Source organism: Sorex fumeus, unplaced genomic scaffold (genome assembly GCF_029834395.1).
Source record: "Sorex fumeus unplaced genomic scaffold, SorFum_2.1 ptg000051l, whole genome shotgun sequence".
Taxonomy (NCBI): domain Eukaryota; kingdom Metazoa; phylum Chordata; class Mammalia; order Eulipotyphla; family Soricidae; genus Sorex; species Sorex fumeus.
The window spans coordinates 32,432,224-32,458,748 of NW_026606108.1; the positions used below are offsets into that span (position 1 = coordinate 32,432,224).

At 40.0% G+C, this 26,525-nt stretch overlaps 1 protein-coding gene across 3 annotated transcripts in view; it reads left to right on the forward strand.

The window, feature by feature from the left end:
• The window catches only part of RAD50 (RAD50 double strand break repair protein), a 73,750-nt gene that overhangs the window by 39,180 nt on the left and 8,045 nt on the right, over positions 1-26,525 (forward strand). For all 3 annotated transcript variants that reach the window (XR_008793897.1, XM_056124848.1, XM_056124847.1), the window contains exons 14-21: positions 5,592-5,781; positions 7,689-7,815; positions 8,389-8,582; positions 11,635-11,745; positions 12,598-12,690; positions 13,023-13,136; positions 15,855-15,982; positions 18,896-19,120. Coding sequence is in view for 2 of the 3 variants with exons in the window: in XM_056124848.1 (XP_055980823.1) it covers positions 5,592-5,781; positions 7,689-7,815; positions 8,389-8,582; positions 11,635-11,745; positions 12,598-12,690; positions 13,023-13,136; positions 15,855-15,982; positions 18,896-19,120 (1,182 nt within the window). In the remaining variant the exon portion in view is untranslated. The remainder of the gene's footprint in view (positions 1-5,591; positions 5,782-7,688; positions 7,816-8,388; positions 8,583-11,634; positions 11,746-12,597; positions 12,691-13,022; positions 13,137-15,854; positions 15,983-18,895; positions 19,121-26,525) is intronic.

Consider the following 26,525-nt stretch of genomic DNA (forward strand, 5'->3'; position numbering starts at 1 on the left):
CTATCGCTCCAGCCCCTCAAGTTAAATTCTGGAGTATTTAGTCACCATACATATAGTGTAGTAACCTGAAGTTAGGAAATGTGCAGAGAAAGTACCAAAAATGGAGTAGTATAAAAGGACTGCCATGTGAGAATAGACACAAGATAAAACAATTACTAGGGGGCTGGAGCGAGAGTACAGTGGGTATGGTGTTTGCCTTGCACGTCGTCAACACAGGTTTGATCCCCAGCATCCCATATGTTCCCCAGAGCACCACCAGGAGTAATCCCTGAGCGTCGCTGAGTGACCCAAAAAGAAAAACAAACAGAAACATTACAGCAAGCACTATTGTAGGATAACACTGTTTTGTCCTTACTCAGGTAGCTTATGTTTATCGGGTCACTGAACTTATATTATAAGTTAATATTGCCTTTCTCCTCTTTTTATGTCTTTTGAATAGTTTACCTTAAAGCATATCCTTTCTGTATGGACACAGGAAGACAGTTAATATTATGCTTTGTAAATTGGGAGTTAACTGACTCCAAATAATATTTACTCCTGGGCATCTGCTTTCTTGACTCAGTTGCCCTTTGTTCCTAGCACCCCAAAAGCAGGGTCCCAGCGAGGGACTGAATGGACCCAGGGCAAGCTGTGAACTGCACTGCCATCGAAATGGGCCAGGCCAAAGTGCCATGATACTCAACTCAAAGTTGAGGGCATGATTATGGACAAATACTGTCATGATCCAAAAGTAATGACGAGACTAGGACCCTTCTGGGACTAGGAAGACTAACCTGGCCTGAAGGACTGCGGAATATATAGTAAGATGTCCTCAGGAAGAACCAGACAGTAAGTTTATATCTCTTACTGTGCTCATACAGAATGACATAGCTAGAAATATTAGAAGTAGATTTACTACAACTATTTAAGTAGATAGAGTCTCTTGCCTCTGCGCCTGGCTGTCCTCACCAGCGCCCCTTGGAGGAGGGTGGGTTGAGTTTCCCTCCCCAACTCAAGCAGAGCCCTGGCAGCTGAAGACCTCTGGTTCCAGCCACAGCCATGCTTAAGACCATTCTCCACACGTTTGGACGAGCCTCACACATGAAGGAACCGGCAGAGGAACCTAGGTGTGCGGGACCCAGGGCGTAGATCTCCAAGCCTGCTCGAATTGGGACTGGGCCTCCTCCACCCAGATCCCCCATCTTCCAGTATGTAGGCATTACACCCACCAACTCCCCCTGGCGCCGTGTAATCCCATCCATGGCCAAGACCCAGGGACTATAAAACCCAGCTCCCGGAAGCGCGTGACCACATTCACAGCTGCGTGACATCTTATTATCTAGTTCTTACTCTGGAAAACCTGGCAGGCTACCAAAAGTATCCTGCCCACACAGCAGAGTCTGGCAAACTCCCCGTGGCATATTCAATATGCCAAAAACCAGTAACAATGATGGGTCTAATTCTCCTGACTCTGAAAGAGCCTCGAATGTGGCACTTTCTAGAATCTCAGGGCTAGGACGAAGGATACGTTACTGGTGCCTGCTCGAGGAAATCAATGACCAACAGGATGACAGTGATACAGTGATTTAAGTAGATTACTAGCTGAGAAAGAACACACCCTTGTTGGGATTCCACCCTTGAGCAGATCTAGTAATCTGGAGTAATCTCTTTAGATGAGATTTTATCTTTGAGTTAATCTCCTGGAGGAGTGGTCATACTTCTCTTTGTTGATTTGTTAATGTTCAACCCACCTTTGTGTCACAGCCTTATATGATTGCTATATAAACTAAGACTGTAGGCCCAGGTGAGTGAGATCCAGAGTCAGAGCGAGAGGGGCTCAAGCTTGAGAGAGAGAACAGCGGTCCTGATCCAGGTCACATGCAGCGGCTCAAGAGCACTGAATGCGGGCAGTGAGACAGCCGTCCAGAGAGCCCGTGAACACACAGCCTTCAGCGTGCTAAGATTTTACACACTATGTCATGGAAACCAGAAGAGCAGGCATTGATGAGCCTTCATTTGTTCACCAGGATTTAACAGGATGTTAGCAGATGTTAGCTAACTGTAAAAGGATGAGTTAAGGACCAATGAAATGATCTTTTCTATTATAGGAACTAAGATTCTAAAATGTGTTGTAATGTTTTTTAAAGTTTAAGCTCTGGGGCCAGAGATAATACAGCGAATAGGGCGCTTGCTTTGCAGGCTGACTCAGGTTCAATCCCCAGCATCCCATATGGTCTCCTGAGTGCAGAGCCAAGGGTAATCCCTGAGCACTGCGGAGTGTGGCTCAAAATCATTAATGAAAAAGCTAACTAAGTAAACTAAGAGGACTTTGAATATTTATTTTTGTGTTGGGTCATATTTGACTGTACTTAGTTCCAAGTATAGCCTAAGTACTAAGTTCTAAGTACTTCTGATTCTGTGCTCAGAGATTACTCCTAGCAGGACTTGCGGGACTAAATGGGGTGCTAGGGTTCAAACCCTGGTTGACTGTGTGTGAGTGTCCTGCTCACTGTGCTATAGCTCTAACCCTTATGAGGACTTTTTAAAGTGGGAAATCAATAGCAGTGGCCTAGGGAAGATGGTCAGGATGATTTCTAATTCTAACCTGACTTCAGGAATGGGTAGTTGAAGTTGAAGCTCTCAGTTGAACATCTCAACCTTGGTTACACCCATAAGAAGCGAGGAGATGGATTTAGATTGTTGTTAAGTTTCCTCCTTTATGCATTCTGGCTGTAGTATATATAGCACACTCTTTATACAGCCCCTAGAGTCACTAATGATATTTAGGTGAGTAGCATTCATTTAGATTGTTGTTTGTGGTGAATGCTACTGGCAATAAGAAAAAGTATATTTATTAGCATATCATTAGTATCATATATTCTCCTATTAAATGTAGTACTTGTAGTACGTCCTGTAGTACAGCACTATTAAGAGTACTATCGGGGCTGAGCAATAGTACAGCGGGTAGGGCGTTTGCCTTGCATGCAGCTGACCTGGGTTCGAACCCCAGCATCCCATGTGGTTCCCCTGAGCACTGCCAGGAGTAATTCCTGAGTGCAAAACCTGTGCATTACTGGGTGTGGCCCAAAAAGGGGAAAAAAAGAGTACTGTCTGTTCATTTAGCAAATATTTATAGGCACTTGGCTGAGGTGCTATTTATGCAGCAGTGAACAAAACAAAGTCCCTGCCCTTAGGAAGATAGTAGGGGAGAAGATCAATAACATATCGTCTGCAGGTAATGATCAGTGTCATAGTTTAAAATACAGGATGAAAGAGATAGAGAGGACATGGGATATTAGAAGGTGACTTTAAGGGGAGACATGAGAACTGAGGAAACCATTTATGTAATTGTTTAAAAGAACATTCTAGGCACTGCAAAGTTCCTAAGCCATATTTGACCTGAGGATCAAATGAGAATGATTAAAGATGAATTCAGAGTGTTAAATTAGTACCCAAATATTGCTTATCTTCATGAGGCAGTGTTTTCATTTAAAGCCCCCAGTTCATTAACATTGGATATTAAGACTACCATTATGAATGAATCTCACCAAAATAATACTTTGTTATTTTGCTTTGTACTTAAATGTCATTTATTATAATGTTTCACTGAAATTATTCTTTCCCCCACTCCACACCTTTCAAAGGTTTTTTTTCCCCCAGCACCATTACCCATATTGTTACAAAAATAGGTGAATTGGGCTCTAGAGATACCATGAGGTTTGAGGTTTTTGCCTTGTTCTTGACTCATTTCATCCCCTGTACCACATAGATCCTCCAAGCACTGCCAAATATTGCCCCATCCTTTCCCTATCCCTGCCCCGCATATGCTCCCAATAACTTGAAACTTTTTTTTAAAACTCATGTTAATTGAGCTTCTGGAATTTGTTTTTAAGAGTTTTTTTTAAGGCTTAGTACATTCTCAAGGAAATTTTTACTTCTTGGAATAGTTATTTAGGTAATAAAAAAGAAAAAAGAGAGAAAGAAAGAACCAAAATCTGATTCTGTAAAAATGTGGGTGTATTACATATTAAAATAAGATTAAAACTGAATAGATATTGTTGGTAGCAGTGCCGACTTGTCCAGTCATTTTAGAAAATAATATGGGTATGCCTGAGCTTCCATATGACCCAGCAGTACTGCTTCTGGAGTATTTCCCAGGGAAGCAAAAAGCACAGTAAAGATGACATTTGCAGCAGTATTCACAGTAGCCAGAATCTGGAAACATCCTGAGTGCCTGAGAACAGATGACTGGTTAAAGAAACTATGGTACATCTACACAATGTAATATTATGCAGCTGTTAGAAAAGATGAAGTCATGAAATTTGCTTATAAGTGGATGGACATGGAGAGCATCATGCTGAATGAAATGAGTTAGAGAGGGACGGAATGACTGCACTCATTTGTGGAATATAAAATAACATAATATGAGACTGACACCCAAGCACAGAAGAGACAAGAGCTAGGAGGATTGCTCCATGGTTGGAAGCCTGTCTCATGTGCTGAGGGAGAAGGCAGTTAGGATGGAGAAAGGATCACTAAGTCAATGCTGGTTGGAGGGATTTCTCAGAATTGGAGATATGTGCTGAAAGTAGACAAAAGGACCAAACATGATGGCCCCTCAGTATCTGTATTGCAAACCATAATGCCCAAAAGTAAAGAGAGTAAAAAAGAAAGTGCCTGCCATAAAGACCAGGGGGTGGGTTGGGGTGGGGGTGGTGGGAGGGATACTGGGGACATTGATGGTGGGAAATGTACACTGGTGGAGAGATGGGTGTTCAATCATTGTATGACTGAAACTTAATCATGAAAGCTTTGTGATTGTATCACATGGTGATTCAATTAAAAAAAAATAGAGCTGGTAGTTCTCCATGAAGATGTTCACAGTAGGGGCTGGAGGGATCATATAGCTGATAGGGTACTTGTCTTTTATACAGCTGACCCAGGTTTGATCCCTGCCATCCTTGAGCACCACCAGGAGTAATTTCTAAGTGAAGAGCCAGGAGTAACCCCTGAGCATCACATGTTCCCCTCCCCCAGACAAACGAATAAATAAAAAGATGTCCCTAGAGAAGTGAACACTTGATTCTTGTTAGGCTATCATGGCTGTGTTACTTTTTAAAGTATGGGCAATAGTTTTAAGACAAATATTAACTCCTTGATCACAAATTGGGCAAGTAATATAAGTATGGAATTAGTCATAATCTGCAAGTCTTCATACTTAGATAAATTTTTCATTTTTGTGATATAAAAATTTATAGGGTGAGAGGGCCAGAATATAGTATAGTTTTTAAGGCACATACGTTGCATATAACTGACCCTGGCTCCATCCCCAGCACACACACAGTTCCCTAAACATTGCTAGTTGCAGCCTCAAAGCCCCTGCACCAATAGGGTGACTCAGGTAATTCCTATGCAGGGCCTGAGCACATCCTTCGGCACTTGGATTAAACTGTAGGCCCAGTTGGGCAGGAATCACTGGGAGGATTCCTGGCCTTACTGAGCACCACCAGGGAGGTCCCCCAAAATAGTGTATTGGTATGCTTGCCAAAACCCCGTAACCTCAGTCTTACATGAAAACATCAGATAGTTTTAATTGTGTGTTTTCTCTCAAGGCAAAGTATAATTGATTTGAAGGAGAAAGAAATACCAGAATTAAGAAACAAACTGCAGAATATCAATAGAGATATGCAACGGCTAAAGAATGACATAGAAGAACAGGAAACGCTCTTGGGTACAGTAATACCAGAGGAAGAAAGTGCTAAAGTATGTCTAACAGATATTACAATTATGGAAAGATTCCAGGTAAGTTTCATATAGATTAAGGCAGTGGTTTCCAATTCTTGGTCCATGGACTGGTGCCAATCCACAGTAATTTCTTGATGATCTGCAAAAACTTTATTGCTGCTTAAAATTATCTTATAATTTTTTTTTCTTTTTGGGTCACACCTGGCCATGCAAGAGGTTACTCCTGGCTCTGCACTCAGGAATTACTCCTGGTGGTGCGATGCTGGAAATTGAACCCGGGTCGGCTGTGTGCAAGGCAAATGCCCTACCTGCTATTTTTTAAATAATGTCAGATTTAAAACCTAATATGGGAAAATTACAAGACTCAGAGACTATAAAAACCAGCTCCCGGAACCTATTATGACATCCTATTATGACATCTTATTATCTCGTTCCTACTTTGGACAAACTGGCAGGCTACCGAATGTAGCCTGCCCACACGGCAGAGTCTGGCAAGCTCCCTGTGGCGTACCCAATATGCCAAATACCAGTAACAATGATGGGTCTCATTCTCCTAAAGAGCCTTAAATATAATATAATCTCAGGGCTAGGATGAAGGAGACGTTACTGGGGCCTGCTCAAGGCAATCGACGATTAACAGGATGGTTTGTGATTTGTGATTTGTGATGGGAAAATACTGTTAAGAAATGGTTTCCATTTCTACCTTTTTGATCTAGGGAATAATTTTTTTTTCATTAGTTTGTAGGTATAAAATTGTTGCAAACCACTGTTTTAATGCAGAATAAAGCTTGGGTTTTGGTGACATGCATATTTATTTAGTTTGGGGAGTACCACACCCAGCAGCGCTCAGAGGTCACTCCTGGCAATGCTTGGGGGCCATATCAGGTCCTGGGGATGAAACCATCATGAGCCCCCCTGCATGGCAAACACCTTAATTCCTATACTATCTCTCCAATGCCCTTTGTGGCCTATTTAAATGTGAATTGTGAGAATGTTTAAACAGTAGCTAATATCTAGATAAACATTATGCTTTGAGTTCATCTTGTAAAATTTCTGGTTCTCCCAGGAAGCAGCTACTTAGTTTGTATCCTGAGTTAAAATTTTTTTAATTTATAAGTTCTGGCAATTAAGAGTTTTATTTGTTTTTCATTTTTAGTGTTTCCTTTATCTTTTAAAGTATTTCCTTTTAACATTAAACTATCATAGTATGAAAGGGCTGGAGCGATGGCATAGCGGTAGGGCATTTGTTTGCCTTGCGCAAGACCTGCCCAGCAGAACCGGATTTGATTTCTCCGCCCCTCTCGGAGAGCCCGGCAAGCTACCGAGAGTATCTCACCTGCATGGCAAAGCCTGGCAAGCTACCCGTGACGTATTCAGTATACCCAAAACAGTTACAAGAAGTCTCACAATGGAGACAGTACTGGGCCCGCTCGAGCAAACCGATGAACAATGGGAGGACAGTGCTACAGAATGAAAGCAGTTATAAATTTACATTTAAAATAATAATTGGAGGCTGGAGCAATAGCACAGCGGGGAGGGTATTTGCCTTGCACATGGCCGACCCAGGTTCGATTCCCAGCATCCCATATGGTCTCCCAAGCACCACCAGGAGTAATTCCTGAGTGCAGAGCCGGGAGTGACCACTGAGCATCGCTGGGTGTAACCCAAAAAGCAAAAAAAATAATAATAATAATTGGTAGTAATAATTTACTGTTTTTATTTATTTTGTTTTGTGGGTGACCATACCAGCTTTGCTCAGGTCTAAACTCTTGGCTTAGCACCCTGGGAACATAGACAGGATCCTGGTGGGTCTTAGGACGATATGTGGTGCCAGGGATTGAACCTGGGTCAGGGCAAGCGCCATACACACTGTACTATCTCCCTGACCCCAGTAATAATTAATTTTAAAGATTTTTAATAATGACAGTGCCACAGGTTTCTTAGAAGTAACTTTTATTCTTAAGATGGAACTTAAAGACGTTGAAAGAAAAATTGCACAACAAGCAGCTAAGCTACAAGGAATAGACTTGGAGAGAACTGTTCAACAAGTAAACCAGGAAAAACAGGAAAAACAACACAAATTAGATACAGGTAATAAAATCTATTTGCTTATGTAGTCATAAGGATATTCCCATAATAGTCTTTTCTACTCTATATTTTATGTCTATTACATGGATACAAAACTATCTTCCTTCTGGACGATAGAATATGCTTTTTTTGTTTTGAGGCCACATCTGGCGATGCTCAGGGGTTACTCTTGGTTCTACACTCATGAATTACTCTTGGTAATGCTAGGGCAGGAACCATATGAACCAGGGTTGGCCAAGTACAAAGCAAGTACCCTCTGAACTCTCTCTTCAGCTCCCCACAGTATATTCATTTTTTTCCCTCAAAACCTTCACTTCTCTATTTCCTTGATTTTGCATACCAGATTTTGAATGACTACTGTCAGATGAGCTAGCCTCTTTACCAGTCATACCTGCCCTGTGAGTGTCTAGGGGGTACCAGCAAGCAGGTGACATGGATGGAGAAGTTCTTGTAGTTGCAGGGAGTGGAACCCATTCAGCCTCTGAATTCCATAGATCTATACAACTGGAAAAAAAAAATACTCTTGGTATTTTCTGCATCTTTTAATGATCACTGAGTCAACATGTATTCTTGCAGTTTCCAGTAAGATTGAACTGAATAGGAAGCTTATACAGGACCAGCAGGAACAGATTCAACACCTAAAAAGTACAACAAATGAACTTAAATCAGAGAAACTTCAGATATCCTCTAATTTACAACGTCGTCAGCAAATGGAGGATCAAACCGCAGAATTGTCCACCGAAGTACAGTCTTTACACAGAGAAATAAAGGTCAGTGCATGAATATTCACTATTTAAATACATGGAATTTATTTATATGATGACTATATCTGGGCTATTCTGAGCAATAAATGAAAATTTATGTGGAACCTTGATGACAGAAATTGTTCCTAATAGTATAGATTCCTGGAAGAAGGATTTTGCTATGATAAGAAGAAACAGGCTGTCTAAAAGCAGTGAGCTTCCCAGTAGTTCTTGGAGTCAACTTCTTTGACTCTAAGGATTCCTTCTTGTATCAGATGTTTGTCTCATCTGTAAATACATATCCATGGCAGATAAAGCCTTTAGCCTTAGTGCTTTTTTTGATTCCAATTAATAGTCTTGGAATCCTTCCCAGTACAATGAGAAGGCATGAAATTTCTTCATGGAATGGAATCCACCTGGTATCCCTCAAATAAAATAATGAAATCCAAGACCCAACCAATTAAATTTATGAACAGTTTTAGAAAAAAAATGCTTACCTCTGTTTTGATAATTATACAAATTTAGTAAATATTAAAGCATATTAAGAACCTGACAGTTGCTTTGTATGTTTCTTAAATATTTTTGGATTACAGATTAGCAAAGGCTTAGAGTACGATTAAAGAGCCTCTTGTAGAAGCAGACTAGTGAATGGAAGGCAAATGAGGGGTATTGGTGGAGGGAAGTGGGCACTGGTGAAAGAATCAGTGTTGAAACACTGCCTGAAACCTAATCATGAATAACTTTTTAATTTCACGATCACGATCATGACCATCCTGTTGTTCGTTGATTGCCTCGAACAGGCACCAGTAACGTCTCCTTCGTCCTAGCCCTGAGATTTTTTATAAAGTGCCATATTCAAGGCTCTTTCAGGCTTAGGAGAATGAGACCCATCATTGTTACTGGTATTTGGCATATTGGATACGCCACGGGGAGTTTGCCAGACTCTGCCGTGTGGGCAGGTTACATTGGGTATGCCACAGGGAATTTGCCAGACTCTGCCGTGTGGGCAGGTTACATTCTGCCAGTTTGTCCAAAGTAGGAATGAGATAATAAGATGTCACAGTGGCTAAAAATAATAATAATTAAGAAATAGTTCTATTGGAAATTAAGAAACAACTTCTACTGGGGTTAAAGAGATAATACAATGTTTAGGACGCTTGCCTTGCATGTGGCTGACCCAGATTCGATCCTTAGCACCCCATATGGTTCCCCAGACACTGCCAGGAGAAATTCCCAAGTACAGAGCCAGGAGTAGCCCTGAGCATCTCAAGTGTGGCCCAAGACCCCCCCCAAATAAAATAAAATAGTTTTACTATATGTTATTATATTTTTAACTGTTTATAAAATACTTTGACATTAAGCCATTTCGCTTGTGTTTCAGTAGCCCTATTGGGAAATGTATCTAAATCCCCTCCTTATTTTAGAAAAAGAAATTAATGCTTATAGATGTACAAGTTATGCAGTTGGTAGGAAGCAATCAGGGTTAATTTTGAGATAGGTCTTCTCCTGTCTGATACTATTTTCCCAACCACACACTCTTACTTTCCAAAATATGATAAACATATTTGTGTTGAAATAAATGGTTTTATGTACTTTTATGGAATCATTAGATGTTTCAGAGTCTAAAGGTGCATACATCTCCTTGAATAGTGGTTATCATATAACTATACTATGGAGATGTTAGGCTAGTTAATGGTGACTTCTGATTCATAAAATAATTTGTTACTTAAAAAGCCTCTTTTATCTTTCCAAAATAAGTGCAGCCTACCAATGTTAATATACCTGTGTGGTTTTATTACTATGAAATAGCTACTTAGCCACAGCTGATTAATCTTGAGGATTAAAGTGTTTGCAGTTAAATTCTCATCTCTTAAATAGAAGCCTGGACTAGATGAGCTTTCCTGTTTTTTAGTTACTCGGGCTGTAACTAAAGAGCCAAGGTGGGCCCCTACAAACTCACAAAAACTTAATACCTGAAGCCACAAGGCTATTATAATTGGTATTGATATTAAAATATGATATTGGTGACGAATCAAATCAGTGACTGAGGCAATATAGCGTAATGGTTAAGAGAGTAACTCTGGAGTTGAAGTGTGTTTGAATTCTGGTGACTTACTAATTGTTGTGACTGGATAGAGATTTCTAAGTGCCATATTAAGATATATGTTAAGAAGGATGAGATAATGGCATATCTCTTAGGGTTTTTTAAAGGTGCAAATGAGTATTTTTACAATTGACACATAAAAAGTGCTTTTGTTCTGATTATAAAGTTTGGCACCATAAGATAATGGGAACCAGGAGTATAGCTCTGTGATAGAGTGCATGTTTCTATATGTATAAGGGCTTGGGTTCAGTTCCTTTTTGTGGTAGACAGGGAGGTTTAATTCTTGGGATACTACTACAATAAGTAATAAAACCCTGGTTTCTGCCTTTTTTTAAAAATAATATAATGGAATGCTATATGTAGCTTGTATTTTAAAATATTTTTAGGAAATCATAAAATTCACATACAAGTGATACTACATGGAAAGTATCATGTTAAGCGAAATGAGTCAGAAAGAGCGGGATAGACACAGAAACATTGCATTCATCTGGGGGAACATAAAGCAACAAAATGGGAGACTAACACCCAGGAGTGGCCGAAATTAGTACCAGGAATTTTGCTCCATGACTTGGAGGCCAGCCACACGTGCTAGGGAAAAAGGCAGCTCAGATAGAGAAGAGAGCACCAAATAAAGGGTGTTGGGAGGATCCTCTCAGGGTGGGAGAAGCATGCTGTAAGTAGACTATAGACCAAACATGATTGCCACTCAATGCCTCTATTGCAAACCACAGGACCTAAAAGGAGAGAGAGAGAACAAAAGGGAATGCCCTGCCACAGAGGCAGGGTGGGATGGGAGGGATGGGGGGTGGGAGGGATGCTGGGACCTGTGGTGATGGAGGATGGGCGCTGGTGGAGGGATGGGTACTTGATCGTTGTATAACTAAAACCCAAACACAAAAATTTGTAAGCCCATTACTATACCTCATGGTGTTTCACTAATAAAATAAATAAATAAAAATAAAATAATATTTTTAGGATGCAAAAGAGCAGATAAATCCTTTGGAGACAGCATTGGAAAAGTTCCAGCAGGAAAAAGAAGAATTAATAAACAAAAAAAATACAAGCAACAAAATGGCACAGGATAAGGTAAGGTTGCACTTTCTTATTTGCTTATTAAATATATGAGTTAAAATTAATATTCAGAGCACCATGATGAGCACTGTTTCCCATGAAATAAAGTAACATAATAAATAGTATTTTTAGTTTTTGTTAGAAGTACTTGGAATGATAGCTTAAATTGTAGCTCAAAAAAAAAATGGTAGCTCAAGTGATAGAGCTTGTTAGATATCGAGTTAGATCCTCAAGCACTGAATTTCTTCCACTTTTCTCCAGCACTCCATCCCCAGCAGTGCTGGATGTAGCCTTGGTGAGTTTTTCTTAACAGATTGTTAGTAGAAACACAATTTGTGTTTCTAATCAAATTTTTATTTTAATAAATTATATTTTGTTTAAATAAAAATTAGGGGCTGGAAGAATAGCACAGGTAGGGCGTTTGCCTTGCACGCGGCTGACCTGGGTTCAATTCCCAGCATCCCATATGGTCACCTGAGCACTGCCAGGAGTGATTCCTGAGTGCAAAGCCAGTAGTAACCCCTGTGCATCACCAGTTGTGACCCCCCCCCCAAAAAAAAAGTAAATTTACCCCTACCTCAGCTCTGATTCTAGGGCCTCACACATGTAGATCATGTGCTTTGCCCCTGAGCTATATCCCTGACTCTTGTTTTGCTTCTTGCTTTAAAACAGAAGTTGCTAATTTAGTCCTCTGTATAGTAATAAGGAGATTTCTCTGGGACTATCAGATTTTGTTGTGATGCAGACCGGAGCCCAAGACTTCTAACTTTCTTTTTTTGCTACCATAACAAAAAGTATTTTCTTAAAAACAAATCTTACATCCTTGTTCTCAATGAATATATATTTAATAAATATTTTTCTCCACAGATGAATGATATAAAAGAGAAGGTTAAAAACATTCACAGTTATGTGAAAGACATTGAGAATTATATTCAAGATGGAAAAGATGACTATAAACAGGTAATTTCAAAATTGAAATTAGTTGTTTGTTTATATTTTATTTCTTGTGCTTAAAGCGATTTCTTTTTTTTTTTAGCTTCTTTTTTTATTAGTGAAACACCATGAGGTACATTTGTATTAAAGTGATTTCTTTTTAATAATTTTTTTATTTTATAAAGTAGTTCACAATGTTTTATTACATTTACTATTAAACACCGATTCCACCACCTTTACACCTTCCCACCACCATGTTTCGGGTATTTCCACCCTGAACCCCAATCCCTGCCCCAAAGCAGAACCAAAATAATATATTTTGTATTGTTTGTTATGAAAAAATGATTTCTTTCTTGCAGCAAAAGGAAACTGAGCTGAATAAAGTAATAACTCAACTAAATGAATGTGAGAAACACAAAGAAAAGATAAATAAGGAAATGGGAATCATGAGACAAGATATTGATACACAGAAGGTAGGTCTTTTTTGTTATTGGTGTATCATGGCTTCTGGTGTCATTTATACCAATAACATTTACCTTAATTTTACCTTCAAATGAAGATCCAGTGAGTAGAAATGCAAACAATAGAGAGGAGCAGTTCCCCCCAGTGAATGCCATTTTTTCTTAAATAATCATAGATCTACCTTCATTCTTTGGGGGTGAGGGTTGCTGTGTGGGACACACATCTCTCTCTCTCTCTCTCTCTCTCTCTCTCTCTCTCTCTCTCTCTCAGCTATGCTCAGAATTTATTTATTTATTTATGCTTTTTGGGGGGTCACATCCGGCAATGCATAGGGGTTACTCCTGGCTTTGCACTCAGGAATTACTCCTGGCGGTGCTCAGGGGAACATATGGGATGCTGGGAATTGAACCCGGGTCGGCCGTGTGCAAGGCAAATGCCCTACCTGCTGTATTGTCGCTCTAGTCCCAATGCTCAGAATTTATTCCTGGCTCTGTACTTAGGGATCATTTCAGGGATCACTCCTGGTAGGGTTTGGGGACTTTTTGGGGTGCCAGGGATCAGATTTGGTCAGCTGCATGCGAGGCAAATCCTTATCCTCTGTAATATTTCTTTGGCCCCTTTGAATATTTGTCCCCTTTGGTTTTTGGATCATTTCTGTCAGTGTTTAAGTTCTTACTCCTGGCTCTGTGCTTATCGATCACTTCTGGCAGGGGTCAAAGATCAGGGTTTATTGACTGGGTACAAAGCAGTCATCTTAACCCCTGTATTTTCTTCCAGCCCTCCTCTTTTTAAATTTTTATTATTATTTTTTTTTGCTTTTTGGGTCACACCCAGTAATGTTCGGGGATTACTCCTTGCTCTGCACTCAGGAATCACTGCTGGTGGTGTTCAGGGGACCATATGGGATGCTGGAAATCGAACCCGGGTTGGCTGTGTGCAAGGCAACCGCCCTACCAGCTGTGCTATTGCTCCAATCCCTTTTAATTTTTTTTAAAGGCTTAGCAGCAGTGCCTGGAGGGGTAGGGGGTATACCATGATCAAACTGACTAAAAAAGTATTTTATTCTGAGAGGGAAATACTGACTTTATGTTAGCAAATATTATAGATAGTGCTAAGTGAACGATTCTAATAAAAATGTATGGATAAAAAAAGTTCTAATCAGATACATAACATTCAATATAAATAAATGTTAATTTGTTATTACTAATATGTACAGTCCCTTAGCAAGACAAGAATAAAACAAATCTTAATTTAGTAGAAGGCAACTATCAGCGCCATGAGTGAATGTCATACTTAATGTCGAGTGCTGAGAAATTTGTCTTTTTTTTTTCTTTTTGGGTCACACCCGGCGATGCACAGGGTTACTCCTGGTTCTGCACTCAGGAATTACTCCTGGAGGGGTTTAGGGGACCATATGGGATGCCAAGGATCGAACCCGGGTTGGCCGCGTGCAAGGCAAACACCCTACCCACTGTGCTATCACTCCGGCCCTGTCTTGCTCTTTAAGGAAGCTCCTTTAATGTTTCTTGCAAGACTGATGTCAAGGCTATGGATTCCCTAAGCTGTTGCCTGGCCCTGAGCTATGTATCTTCTTCAGATCTGAATGATAATCTCGCTGGATAGACTGTTCTTGGTGACATGCTCATTTCATTGAATTTTTCTGGGTTTTTTTTTTTCTTTTTTGGGTCATACCCAGTGATGCTCAGGGGTTACTCCTGGCTCTGTACTCCTGGCAGTGCTTGGGGGACCATATGGGATACCGGGAATCGAACCCAGGTTGGCTGCGTGCAAGGCAAATGCCCTACCCACTATGCTATTGCTCCAACCCTGAATTTTTCTACTATATCTCTACATTCCTCTCAGGCTTGTAGAGTCTCATTTGATAGAACTACTGTGACTCTTACGAGTTTTCCTTTGTAATTAAAAAAAAATCTTGCTGGTTTCAGTAGTATATCTGTCTTTGGATTTTGTAATTTTGAGCACCATATGTCTTGGAGTCTCCCTGTTTGAGTGTATTTTTGCTGGGACCCCTTGGACCTCTTGTATTTTACTGCCTATATTCCACAACTTGTGGAAATTCTTTGCTGTGATTCAGGGATTCCAGTGGTTCTTACATTGTTCCTTTTGATCTCTCCCATTGTTTTCTGATGTCCTGTTCATTTCTCTTCAGACTTCTTCCTACTTTCTGTTAGGTTCTGCCAGTTTCTTTCATCTCATCTAGGAATGTCTGCATCTTTTCCTCAGCTATTCAGAGCTTGTTTTTTATATCACCTACCCTATTATTTTTTTAATTTATGCTTGTAGTTTACTCATTTCAGCTTTCATATTTTCTGTGCTTTGTTGATTACCTGTGCCATAGTTTCTTTGAGCTCGTTAAATGTCCTCACTCTGGTGTCAATAAAGTCATTGTCTGGAGATTTACTGAGCTGGTTGGTGCTGATTGAGCCTTCTGCATAACTGTTTTCACTCATTGAACTCAGTGGGCTTTTATGACTCTTCCCCATTGGGTTTGCTATGCTGAGGGTGAATTTTTGTAGTTAGCCCAATTGGGACCCCAGAGATGGAGTGGGAGTGGGTATTTTCATGATACATTATTAAATTGCATTGTGGGTTTCCTATACAAGATGAGAATTTAATATTCTAAGACAGAATGATCTTTACCTGTCAGCAGTTGCCTATTATGAGTCACATGTTGGTTACTTGATTGTTAATTTAATATATATGTTTAGATACAAGAAAGATGGCTACAGGATAACCTTACTTTAAGAAAAAGAAATGAAGAACTTAAAGAAGTTGAAGAAGAAAGGAAACAACATTTGAAAGAAATGGGTCAGATGCAGGTTTTGCAAATGAAGAAGTAAGTTGTTTTTTTTTTTTTTTTTTTTTTTTTTTTTGCTTTTGGGATCTCACCTGGCGATGCTCAGGGGTTACTCCTAGCTCTGCACTCAGGAATTATTCCTGGCGGTGCTTAGGGGACCATATGGGATGCTGGGAATCGAACCCGGGTCTGCCGCATGCAAGGCAAATGCCCTACCCGCTGTGCTATCGCTCCAGCCCCCAGAAGTAAGTTTTTTAAAAATCTAGTTCAAAGTTTTTTATTGACGTGAAAAATACTCAATATATGGGGCTGGGAGGGTTGTAATTCAGACCTTTTGCCCAAGCGTCCTTGACCTTTTACAATATGGTGAACAAACTTTTTATACATACATACATACATATATATATAATACATATAAGCATTATACATACATATTTATATACACATATATGTCTATATAATATATATGCTAATACACACGCACATATATATATTCAGGATCTTAAGAATTGAATTACTTGAGATGCTGGAGCAGGTAGAGTGTTTGCCTTGCATGTGACTGACCTGGGTTCCATCTCTGGCATCCCATATAGTCCCCAGAGCACTGCCAGGAGCAGTTTCTGACTGCAGAGCCCAGGAGTAGCCCCAGAGGAATTCCTGACCCCCAAGAGCCCCAAAACCAAAAAAGGGAAAAAATCCAAGTCATAGCACTGGGATTGTGGCTAAATTGGTAGATAATACATTTTGTAGATGCAAGGCTCTAACTTCAATCTCTCCCACTGCCAAGAGTGGCCGTGAGCCTCTGGGGACCATATGGGACCATAAGTCCCCCAAATTCGGTTAGTTTGTATTACAAGATAATGGTATTATAGCATTGTCCTCCTGTTGTTCATCTGTTTGCTCGAGTGGACACCAGTAACATCTGCATTGTGAGACTTGTTACTGTTTTTGGCATATCGAATACACCACGGGGAGCTTTCCGGGCTCTGCCGTGTGGGTGGGATATTCTCAGTAGCTTGCCAGGCTCTACGAGAGGGATGGAGAAATTGAACCCGGGTCGGCTGCATGCAGGGCAAACACCCTACCTACTGTGCTATCACTCCAGCGATTACAGGATAATGGCACTAAGTGTAACAATATTGTATGTGCCCTGGACTCAGTCTGTAATAATGCCAGTTGTGTTATTGGGATTTGTCACTGGAGACCTTTTCTGAAGGACTCTGTAATTATTAGATCAGTATTCACTAGAGCTTTTTCTATGCTCCCCCATATCATCTCATTAGCCTGGTTGATGATCTTGTTGGTATATAGCTGTAGATGCTCTCTTTCTAGTATAGCAAAAGTATTTTGCTGTTTTGTCTGCCTCAGAGATGCCTAAAGTTTTGTAGTAATCTGGTTGATGTTAAGGCACTGACTAGACTAGAATAGAAGTTTATGCTAATCAGTCACTTAGATTTGCTTTGTTTTGGAGCTGGAGTGTTAGCACAGCCAGTAAGGTGTTTGCCTTGCACGCAACCAACCCGGGTTTGATTCCCAACATCCCATATGGCCCCCCGAGCACTGGCAGGAGTGGTTCCTGAGTGCAGAGCCAGGAGTAACCCTTGTGCATCGCCAGGTGTGACCCAGAAAGCAAAAATAAAGATTTGTTTGTGTTTTTGAGTCACACCTGGCAGTGCTCAGGAATTACTTTCAGCTCTATTCAGGGATCACTTCTGGCATCCTTGGGGAATCATATGGGGTGCCCAGAATTTAAACTGGGTTAGGTATGTGCAAAACAACCCCTTACCCATTATACTGTTTTTCAAAAGTCACATGAAATTATGATGAAAGCCAGGACTGTGGCCCACGTGTCCTAGTTCCAAGGTTCAGCTTTCTAGCAGTGTACTTTTGGGTAGTAAACTGGAAAAATAAATCTTTTTATTTACTTTTTTAGTTTTAGGGGCCATACCCAGTGGTGCTCAGGGTTACATCTGGTTCTGTGCTGAGAGTTCACTCCTGTTTCAATATTAAATGTGGAGTATTAGAAATTGAGTCCCGTGTGGAGTATAGAAATTGCCATGTGCAAGGCAAGCGCCCTACCCTCTGGACTATCTTTCTGGTCTCCCCAAATGTTTTATACTTTTTTTTCTTGTGTGAGGAATTTTATTTGTACAGAACTATAATCAGTATTATGACCAAGAATTAATTTTAAAAATTATACCTTATGAACAAAATGGTGACCTTTTCATTACTTTGTAACCTTTCAGTTTTGGAAACTACATTCTTAGTTCAGAAGTATGTGAGTTTATCCCAAAGAGATAATACAATGAGTAGGGCTCTTGCCTGACACATGACGGTTCAATCCCCAGCATCCCATATGATCCCCTGAGCCTGCCAGGAGTGATCCCTGACCACAGAGCCAGGAGTAACTACCAAGTGTGACCCCAAAATTTTAAAAAATGAATTAGTAATTAAAAAAATAGTCAGCTGCTTAGAACTTGAAAGGGAGAATTTTTTTTAAGTAGAGGCCAGGGATGTAGCAACAGCTATATGCTTGGTACATATCATATCTATGTTGTCCTGGATTTGATCACTGGCACCAGATAACAATACTTAACCCCCTACTCCCCTTACTCCCGCCAAAATTTTTTTTAAAAGGCAATGATATGCACTATTATCATATTACGGTTAGTTGGTTTTTGTTTTGGGGTCACATCTTTGTACTCAGGGCTTACTCCTGGTGCTGCACTCAGGGATCACTCTTGGTATGCTCCAGGGGCCATCTAGTGTGCTGGGGATCGAACCCAGGTAGGCTACATGTACAAGGCAAGAGCCCTGCCCACTGTACCATCACTTCATATTCAGATAGAGAGGTGTCTCTCAGTAGTCTCCTTAGTCACCTAAAGAAATACAACTTTTCCCACTTCAGATTATTAAAAGTTAAAAATGTTTCTCATTTGTCACTTTTTATAGTGAACATCAAACATTGGAAGAAAAAATAGATAACATAAAAAGAAATCACAGTGTGGCAGTAGGGCGGCAAAAAGGTTATGAGGAAGAAATTATTCATTTTAAGAAAGAACTTCGAGAACCTCAGTTTCGGGATGCAGAGGAAAAGTACAGAGAAATGATGATTGTTATGAGAACAACAGAGCTTGTAAATAAAGATCTAGACATTTATTATAAGACCCTTGACCAGTAAGTATTGAACTGGGGATTTGGTTCCCATACAGTATGAACTAGCTCATTTCAGTTATATTTTCCCTATTTTTTATGTCTAAAATTTAATAATATGGAATGGAAAGATGTATTATTATAAACTGTATGTATACGTTTCCCCATTCGGTATGATGCTTGTGGATTTTAATATGTTGAGGCATTTGGTCTTTAATATGTTAAGGTATATTCCTCGTGTCCCCATTGTATTGGGGTTTTTAATCATGCATAAATGTTGTGTCATGTCAGATGCTTTCTTTGCATCCCATCCCTTGATATGATGATTTTTATCCTTTTGTAGATGAGGTGAATTACATTAATTTAATTGTCTATGTTGAACCATTCCTTAGATCCCTGGATTGAATTGTATTTGGTAATGGTGTATGGTCTTTTAATAAGTTGTTTACTTACTTTGTATTTTGTTGAGAATTTTAGTATCTATCATCAGAAATAATAGTGTCTCTCTCTTTTTACATGTCTGGTTTTGATATCAGGGTAATAAGTGTTAGCCTCATAAAATGTTCAGGGGTATTCCTTCTAAATCTTTGCAAGAGTGTGAGAAGGCTAGCTATTAGATCTTTGAAAGTTTGGTAGAACTCACTTGTGAAGCCATCTGATTTGTTTGTCTTCGGGGGATTTAAAAATTATTATTATTTACTTTGTTTATGCAGATCTTGAAGAGTTCCAAAGTCTCTCTTAGGTCTTATGTCTTATCTTCTATCTTGGATGATAGGTTATAAAAATAACAAAGTTTAGTTACAATATCAGATCATACAGTGATCATTCTAGCTTGGAGATCTTCACATAGGGACTTTCCTACTTTACTTGAAATTCTACTATGAATTTAAAATAATTTGTTTAAATCCATCTAGAATTGTAGGTGTTTGGCAGGTAAATTTTAAATTACTTTGGATTTTACTTGTTAACTTTTTTTTTTTGGCTTTTTTTGGGTCACACCCAGCAATGCACAGGGGTTACTCCTGGCTCTGCACTCAGGAATTACTCCTGGCGGTGCTCAGGGGACCATATGGGATGCTGGGAATGCTATAGGTCGGCCGCATGCAAGGCAAATGCCCTACCCACTTACTATTGCTCCAGCCCCTTGTTAACTGTTTTCTAAAAAGAAAAACATCTCCTGGGCTTGAGCAGTTAAGGTGCAGGTAGGGTGCTTGCCTTATACTCAGCCAACCAGTTGTTTAATCCCAGGCACCCCATATGGTCCCCCCACCATGTACCACCAGGAGTAATTCCTGAATACAGGGCCAGAAGTAACCTCTGAGCACTGTAGGGTGTGGCCCCAAAACAAAGAAAAACATCTTCATTGCTAAGAGAATTACACAGACGGTATCTTCTCTTTAAGGCTTCCTCTGGTGGGATAGAATAGAACTTAGTCAACAGGTTGACCTCAAGCAATGTCATTCAGGTCACAGACCAGTGAGGCAGAGCTTTCAGTATGAGAATCCTTTTAGTTCACAGTGATACAAAGGCAGTCCCTGATTCATTAGCTATAACTTTAACCTGTATAAGATTTGGGAGAAGTCAGATTCATTTACTGTAAAAATTAGGAATTAACCAAGATGGGTCTTTTTTTTTCTTCTTTATTTTTGGAAAAATGGACAAATCTTTGCCATGGGGCAGGAGGGTGCATATCCAGCAGCTCTCAGGGCCATGTGCTAGGCATCTAGAGCAGGGTTCCCACAAGCAAAGCATACAGACTTAGCCCTTTGACTATCTCCCTGTTTGTCTTTTTTCTTTTTCTTCCTCTCATTAAATGCTGCTTATTATTTCCCCGGATGCTAAGTTTGGAAACTATTAAGGGAGTTTTTCAGAATTTAATAGGTTTCAATCTTAATATAGAAAAATATGATTCATGAAGAAACAGGACAAATAGGATGGCACAATTCTTTCATACATTTTCTCAAAGAAGTTTTCCATTATAATATTTTCAGCAGAAAAGAGAGTAGGGAGTGTCTGCCTGCAGCACTCAGCAGCTGCCCTGCTCAGAGGCAAGGTTCTTACTGGCCTGAGGTGAGGTGGAGTTGTGTACTTCGCTTTCTTTATTAACTTACTCTGCCGCTTCCTGATGGCGTTTTAAGAAGACTTACTGTTTTCTGCCAAAGTAGACATTCTCTAAAATCATCTATCTACCTTGCACTCCTTTTCTGCTTAAGTGGCACCAGTTTTGTATGTACATTGTATTTATTCTTTTTCAAAACTGGCATTGACTAGAAATCTTGTAGGGTTGCTCATTGCTCTGCATTGTCATCCAGTGAGCTAAAATACCTAGCCCCTCTTTCTGCACACTGAAGAAAAGCATGGTGTTTCCTGTCACCTTGTTCCCATTTAAGTAAGTACTACCAAGATTTCTGATGGATTTAGTTGAATTCTAAGGTGAATCTTGCAGTACTTGCTTCATCAACAGGAGTGATCCCCAGACCCAATGATCATTACTTAGGAGCTTCCCCTCAAAAGGAATTTTCTCAATAAAACAGATCTTGGCAGGGACCAACATGTTTGGCCATGTCTTCATTCAAAAATAGGGGTGGCAGATAAGCCAGAAAGTAGTAAATGCCAGGTCCTGGGTTCAATCCCTGTACCACATGGCCCCCCCCATAAACCCACTGGACAAGCATTACAGGGAATGTTTCTGTGTTCCCCATCTCCTTGGGGAACACAGAAACATTCCCTATTCCTTTGTTTTTCTATTAAAAAAAAAAACAAAAGAAAACAAAACAAAAAACAACTTCTGTCTTCTTGTCAGGCTCTATAAGATAGCATCTAGCTCTTCTGCAAACTGCTAACAATCCATTGTGGAGTGGGACTCTGTGGCAGGTGATCATATATTTGGTGTGGGCAGATCAGTAGAGAAAAGTCCCTTACTCATGGAGGTCCATATCACCCTGACGGCTGCTGAGAGGATTTAATCAGGCCAGTCTGGGGGAGGCAGGCAATGGGGTGGTTTCCAGCAGCTTAGACTTGCTTAAGAACAAAGCCAGCATGTTTACTGAGTTCTTTTGTCTGGTAATTAGATGGATTCTTCTAAATGAGAAGGAAAGAAGTGGTACAGATTTCCCAAAAGCTGAGGCTGTGCTTGCAAACACTAGCCTTAGTTTTTCTTTGAGCCTTAACTTTGCCTTCTCACCTAGAAAGTAGAGTCCAAAATTTCCCTGTTTCAGCTCTTAGAATGAAGCATGCAGTCAGTGTAATTGTTGCAGTCAACTGTCTATTTAAGGTAACACAGGAAATTAGCAGTGCATTTTCAAGAAAAGCCGATTACCATCTGTCATTAGTAGTATTCTAAAAACATCACTGATTATAAGCATTGCCAGTGATCAGAAATATTTGCACAAAGCTGAGAAAGGGAAAACTTTCCACATTCTGAGATATATTACTCTATAACCCCTTATTTTTTTTTCCTTAAATTTTTATTAGTGAAACATCATGAAGTACAGTTGTATGTAGACTTACAAATTTTTGTGCTCAGGTTTCAGTTATACAATGATCGAATACCTATCTCTCCCACCCCTCTATAACCCCTTAAAATAGAACACATTAGCTAAAGTTAATGATTTTTAAATACATCACTCAGAGTACAGTGTTGTGGCCCATACCCAAAATAATTTTGTCACTTTTCTCTAAACATAGGACATTGCTTATTAAGCTATACTTCTGTGACTTAAAGGAAATATCTTGTGTCCGGCTCTCTTTAGAGTTTGTTCAGGATTGGTCCCCTGAAAACTTAGGATCAGAATTTTGGTAGACCCTATACCTCACCTCCCACCCACCCACCCACCATTCAGATACAAGAATGAGGTCAGTATTTTTTGAAAATGTTTTTGTAAATGTGATCTTTTTTTTGACTGCTTTTTTCCAAAATGTTTTGTTTTCATTAACTAGTTTTTATCATGCTCCCAAAGAAATATTTTTTATTGGTAAGGCACATATATATTTGGTCTTCTTGATAACTTAATTCAATAAAATAACTTTTGAGATTTTGAGGAAATCCAGTGCAAGAATTACCATTTTCTGATTACTTCTAAATACTTCTGATTTAGAGCATAGTTCAAATTTTACAAAATGGGGGATTGGAGAGACAGCGCAGGGGTCAAAGCACTTGCCTGTATACAGCAGATCACAGTTCAGTCCCTGACACCATAAATTCCCCTAATACCACCAGAACCAATCCCTAAGCAGTACCAGGTGTGACACAAACACACAAATTTTATAAAATATTAACCTCCCGTGGTGTTAATAGTCTGTCTAGGAGATGGTTTAAATAATCAGAGAAGCAGGAACTGCTAAGTTCTCCTGAGAGGTGAGGTTTTGGTGTAGTTAGATAGTATTTTTCTAATTTAAATTTTGATACTGCTCTCTAACAACTCCATCTCGGGCTGCTAAAAGCTAAGCCTTTGAGACCATAAGAAAAGTCCCCCCCAGGGCCAGAGTGATCACACAGCATAGTCTTTGTGGCCATCTCCTTTACGGCCCTCTCTCCTGTCTGATATGCCTCCTTTAAACACCAGGTTTCGCCTGCCCCTTAGCACCTCTGTGCAGCATGGCTTCTGTCCCAGCAATTAGATGGATTCCCTTTTTCTCTAAGCTGTCCAAATGCCTGCCACACTTGGAGCTTTAATGAGAAGTTTCTCTAAGCCTCCAAGTTACTTTTTCCTGAGTACACACACTTGATGGCACAATGAAACACATTAGGCCTTTGCAGAACAGTGGAGGGTTTTTGTGCTACTATGGGGCCACTTCTTTTGGTGGGGGAAGGGGGAACCACACCCAGAGGTACTCTTGGCTCTGAACTCAGGGATTATTTCTGGTGGGCTCAGGGGACCATATGTCATGCTGGGGATCAAACCCAGGTTCGGCTACATGCAAGGCAAATGCCCTTCATGCTGTACTATAGCTCCTGCCCTGAAACTGTTACAAATTTTTAAAGAACTTTGTTTGTTTGGGAGCCAGGCTTGGCAATGCTCAGGGGTTACTCCTGCTCTGCACTCAGGAATTACTCCTGGCAGTGCTCAAGGGATCATATGGGATGCTAAGGATTAAACCCGGTTATCTGCATGCAGGGCTGATGCCTGTCCTTCTCTGTTATCACTCCAGCCCCAAAGGAACTTCTTTTTTTTAATTAAATTTTTTTTATTGAATCACTGTGATACAGTTACAAAGGTTGCATGATCAGGTTTCAGTCATACAATGTTCCAAAACCCATCCCTCCACCAATATCTCTCTCTTCTCCTCTCTCTCTTTCTTTCTCTCCCCCCACCCCTCCCCGGAACTTTTTTTAAAAAATTTTTTATTAGTGAATCACCGTGAGGTACAGTTACAGACTAATAAACTTTCGTGCTTGTGTTTCAGTCATACAATGCTTGAGTACCCATCCCTCCACCAGTGCCCATTCTCCACCACCGATGATCCCAGTATCCCTCCCCGCCCCCAATCCCACCTCTGTGGTAAGGCATTCCCTTTTGTTCTCTCTCTCCCAAAGGAACTCTTTTTAAGGGAAACCTTACACGCCTTCTAAGGTGCTCTCCCATCATGTTCAGGACCACTCCCCGCTGCACAGGGTGCTGGGTGGTGGGGTGGGAAGTTACCAGTGCTCCCGGTGTTGTGTGTGTTTCATTATTTTTCTTATCTCAGTACTAGCTTCTTTTGTGTTAACTCAGATGTGAAGTTTAGCTTAACCTTGTGGATTTCATTAACATTTGTTTTTAATTTGTAAATTTAATTGAGTTGTATTTAGGGCTACTAGGGAGACTGGCCTTTGGAGTATGAAACCTTTCAGTTTGGACCCTAGAGCATATGTCCCGAAACAGTCCAGTGGATAAGGTGCCTGCCTTGCACATACCTGACCAGGGGTCGATCCCTGGCATCCCATATGGCCCTAAATGTCCCACCAGGAGTGACACCTGAGTACAGCTGGTTGTGACCCCAAAATAAAATGAAATAATCAACTGATTCTTAAATTCTTCAATTGATTATTAGATTTTTCTAAGTGACCTGCAGAAACGGTGACAGGCTTCCCCTTTTCATTCTTATTTTCATACAGAGATCATAGGGATCTATGATTTTTGTTTTACAGTAGCCATTAGAGACATCTTTTTCTTACTTGGTCGTAGGAGGAATACTTCTAGGTATTAAATTTAATGTTTGGTGTGACTTATCATTGTCAGATTAGGAAATTTTATTTTGTGCTGAGGATTTTTATCAAAACTATTACTTTTGACTATCTGTTGAGATGATCAACTTTTCCTTTTAATCAGTTAATTCAGTAGATGATCTTAAATATATCTTTTTTCTATTGCACGTGTCATACTTTCATGAGAAATGGTATTTTGTTGTGGTATATTCTTTTTAATACCTATACTACTAAATTTTATTTTATTTAGAATGTATTAATAAGCAAAAGAGACATATATTTTTTTTTTTCTTTATAGGAAAAGTTTCTCCTTGCTGGGGTCAGAGAGATAGTACAGGGGTTAAGGCTCTTACTTGCCTTACACATGCGCATTCCTGGTTCAAGTGTTGGGGCTGCAAACGGTCCCAGAGATTTCCTGGGTATGGTCCAAAAACAAAAAAATAATTTTCTCCATGTAACAATTTATATACTGGGAGCTAAGTGTGTAACTTTAAGATTGGATAATACTTATATTTTAAAGTTAAACTGGACTTGAGCATGTTGGCTTTGAAGATGGGTGTTTTATGGAACTGCCTTTTACGTATTATCACATTCATGGTCTTTCAACATCCTGGCCATTTTATTTTGGCTTTTGGGGCCACACTCAACTGTGCTTATGACTTACTCCTGGCTCTGCACTCAGGGATCACTCCTGGCTGGGCTTGGGGATCATATGTAGTTTCGGGATCGAACCTGAATGCCCTTACTAGCTCTACTATAGCTCCAGCCCCCAACCTGGCCATTTTTTCCTGACCTTGTAAAAGTTACAAAAATTTTATCAATTTTTTTTTTTCCTTTTTGGTCAGCGCACCCAGAGCCCCCCTCCCAGCAGTTCGTGGTCCAGCTATACAAATTTGAGTTTTCTTAATGGTAAATTCAAATATAAAAGTAGTCTAACATAGTAATTATTAGGATGAAGTAAATATGCTTATCATAGTCCCCTAAGGTAAATTTTTATCAGTGGTAAGCTGTATTATTAATTCCCCATAATGGATTAATGTATTTGCTGTTGTACAGTAAGATTGTAAATTTCATGTAGACTGAGAGAACAAACAGAGAAACTGTTGGCCAGTAAACAGCAGTAGGTATAAATTCTGACATGCCCTGGGTGAATCTAGATCTCTCAGGAATAGACCTTTTCTTACATGCTGTGTCTCAGCCAACCTGTCTAGAGCCCAGAGTATACAGGGGACCTCAGTGGAG